We start from the raw sequence: 2,548 nt of genomic DNA, 5'->3' as shown, positions 1-2,548 counted from the left end.
TGTCATTTATTTGTACAGGCATTGTTTAGCTAATTATAAAAATACAACATTTTGAGGGACAAGTCCATTATGTAAGGTGCTGGTTTGTGGGAGTCAGTTGTCTTCAGTTAAGTTAATAAGTTTAAACAAACTGCATTTTTAAGCAAAAATGTATTTGGTGTAAGTTAGTACAGTACAAGAGGGAATATTTTAATTTTAGAAAAATACACAGGTGTCCCAGCACTCACTGACTGTAAAGAAAACAGCTCAATTAAAGGAATATGTCCACAAATGCCAATCTGAATTTAATGTGAACACAAGAACAAATCACTTGGAGTAGTACATCACTTTAAAGCAGAGGTCTCAGGGAAGGGGACTGGGAGAAGGGACACAGGGAAACAACGTGACAAAACACACAAATGAACAACACAAAGGGGAAAAAACACTAAAAGGAGGAGGGTATGTAAGGGGGCAATGATCGTTTCGAGGTTCTCACCTCTTTCTCAAGCCCACTCTGGACCAAGGGGACCCAGAGGTACTTCCCTATATCCTCTCTCCCCTGTACAAGATGCAGCCCTGTCACTTAATACAAGTGCAAGATGTTAACTTAACCAGAAGTGTAGCAGTAACAGGAGTCCCAAGCTAAAGGCAATAAGAGCAAAAGGCAAACCGTCCTGTCTGTGTAAATTCTCCTCCGGGCTCCTGCTTGTGGCAAGCATTTGTGTGTTTTGTCACGTTGTTTCTCTGTGTCCCTTCTCCCATTCCCCTTCCTTGAGACGTTTGCTTTAAAGTGATGTACTACAATCAAAGTGATTTGTTCTTGTGTTCACATTAAATTCAGTTTGGCATTTTCGGACATATTCATTTAATTGAGCTGTTTTCTTTACAGACAGTGAGTGCTGGGACACCTGTGTATTTTTGTATATGTGTATAGGGGAATTAGGGTCCCCTGGGTCCCATTGCACCCTGCATCACCCACAACTCTTCTGTTCTATTATTTTAATTTTAGGCTTTTCTGTTTGAATCAATATTTATCGGGAGAAGACATCATTGCTATGAGCTCCTTTCAGAGACCGCAACATACTAATTGTGTTTATTGTATTGTGCACTCATTGTACATAGTGATGCACAAACATTTATAGATTCCTAATAAATTTATATTGAGCGGGGTATTTAATATCTTTCTCTAAAGTTCCGAAAAATTAAGCGAATTAGACAAACTCATGCAATGTATTTGTCAATTATAGAGACAGGCCTTACTCTTGATTATGTTATTTCCTATCTTTCCAGCTGTTCTATGTCAATACCATGAATATTATATCTAACTGGATCTTCTAAATGCAAATAGTTTTATACATAACATTACATGGAATGGAAAACAATACAGTATTATCCGAATTCATTTTGCAAGGATTGTCAGAGATTCCTAAGATTCAGCATCTTCTCTTCCCGCTGTTTCTCATCATCTACCTGATGACACTTACTTGGAACCTCCTGATAATGTTCCTGATCTTTACTGACTCTCGCCTCCATACCCCTATGTACTTCTTCCTTGGCAATCTTGCCTGTTTGGATATATTTTCTTCCTCTGTCACCCTCCCTCGTTTACTCTTTGACTTTTTCAGGGACAGGAAAACAATTTCCATTGTGGCTTGTATAACTCAGCTATTTTTCTTCATCACTTTCATAAGTACTGAGGTCTTCTTGCTGGCAGTGATGTCTTATGACAGATATGTTGCCATTTGCCACCCTTTGCATTACATTCACATCATGCGTTGGACTGTCTGTGCTCAACTGACACTATTTGTATGGATTATTGGCATCCTATATTCCTTGATGTACACGCTTAGTACATTGAGGTTGTCCTTTTGTGGCCCAAATATTATCCAAAATTTCTTTTGTGATCTGCGCCAATTGCTACAGCTCTCATGCAATGATACCTTCATTAACATCCTACTTATATTTCTCATTGGGGGAGTTTTGGGGTTGAGTGCCTTTTTGATTACATTTCTCCCATACATCACTATCTTTAACACAGTTCTGAGGATTCAGACAAATAAAGGGAGACTTAAAGTTTTCTCCACCTGCACTTCTCATCTGATGGTAGTCTTTATCTTTTATGGCACAAGTGTATTTAATTACTTTCATCCCACCACTGGTTATTTTGCTACCGGCAGGCAAGCGTCTGTGGTTTATGCCATTCTTACCCCTTTTTTAAATCCACTAATCTACAGTTTGAGGAACATAGAGATAAAAGATGCGTTTAAAAGAGTTTTGCATAACACAAGATTTGTAAATATGAATTCACATTAGCTACTGTACAATTTGGAGATCGTGAAGGAGTTCTAGAAATATGGCCATACAGGAGTTATTTAATGCAGCATATCAACTTCGGTAGTTACAGTAATAATTATGTAGGACTGATTTTTAACATGGGTAAGTGGGTACTGTACATAATTTTAGTGATTACTAGGGCAGGAAATCTGTGACCAACAAACATTTCAAATAATTAAAGTAACAATGGGGGGCTTTCTTCTATTATTATTTTTGTACTGATTGTTGGGAGAAA

The 2,548-nt window shown here is 37.8% G+C and overlaps 1 protein-coding gene across 1 annotated transcript; it reads left to right on the top strand.

Annotated features, from left to right (window-relative positions):
* Positions 1 to 331: 331 nt before the first annotated feature.
* On the top strand, positions 332 to 2,292 carry LOC142462852 (olfactory receptor 5B12-like). Its single transcript, XM_075565067.1, has 2 exons — positions 332 to 350; positions 1,346 to 2,292. Exon 2 carries the CDS (start codon positions 1,351 to 1,353, stop codon positions 2,290 to 2,292), a length of 942 nt encoding a protein of 313 aa, XP_075421182.1. The 5' UTR covers positions 332 to 350; positions 1,346 to 1,350.
* Positions 2,293 to 2,548: the final 256 nt, after the last annotated feature.

Source organism: Ascaphus truei, chromosome 11 (genome assembly GCF_040206685.1).
Source record: "Ascaphus truei isolate aAscTru1 chromosome 11, aAscTru1.hap1, whole genome shotgun sequence".
NCBI lineage: Eukaryota > Metazoa > Chordata > Amphibia > Anura > Ascaphidae > Ascaphus > Ascaphus truei.
The sequence above is the reverse complement of the archived record's forward strand: the minus strand, read 5'-3'. Positions and strand labels throughout refer to the sequence as shown.

Excerpts from the sequence above, each read along its gene's own strand:
- LOC142462852 (XM_075565067.1), top strand. The coding sequence starts at position 1,351 with ATGGAAAACAATACAGTATTATCCGAATTCATTTTGCAAGGATTGTCA.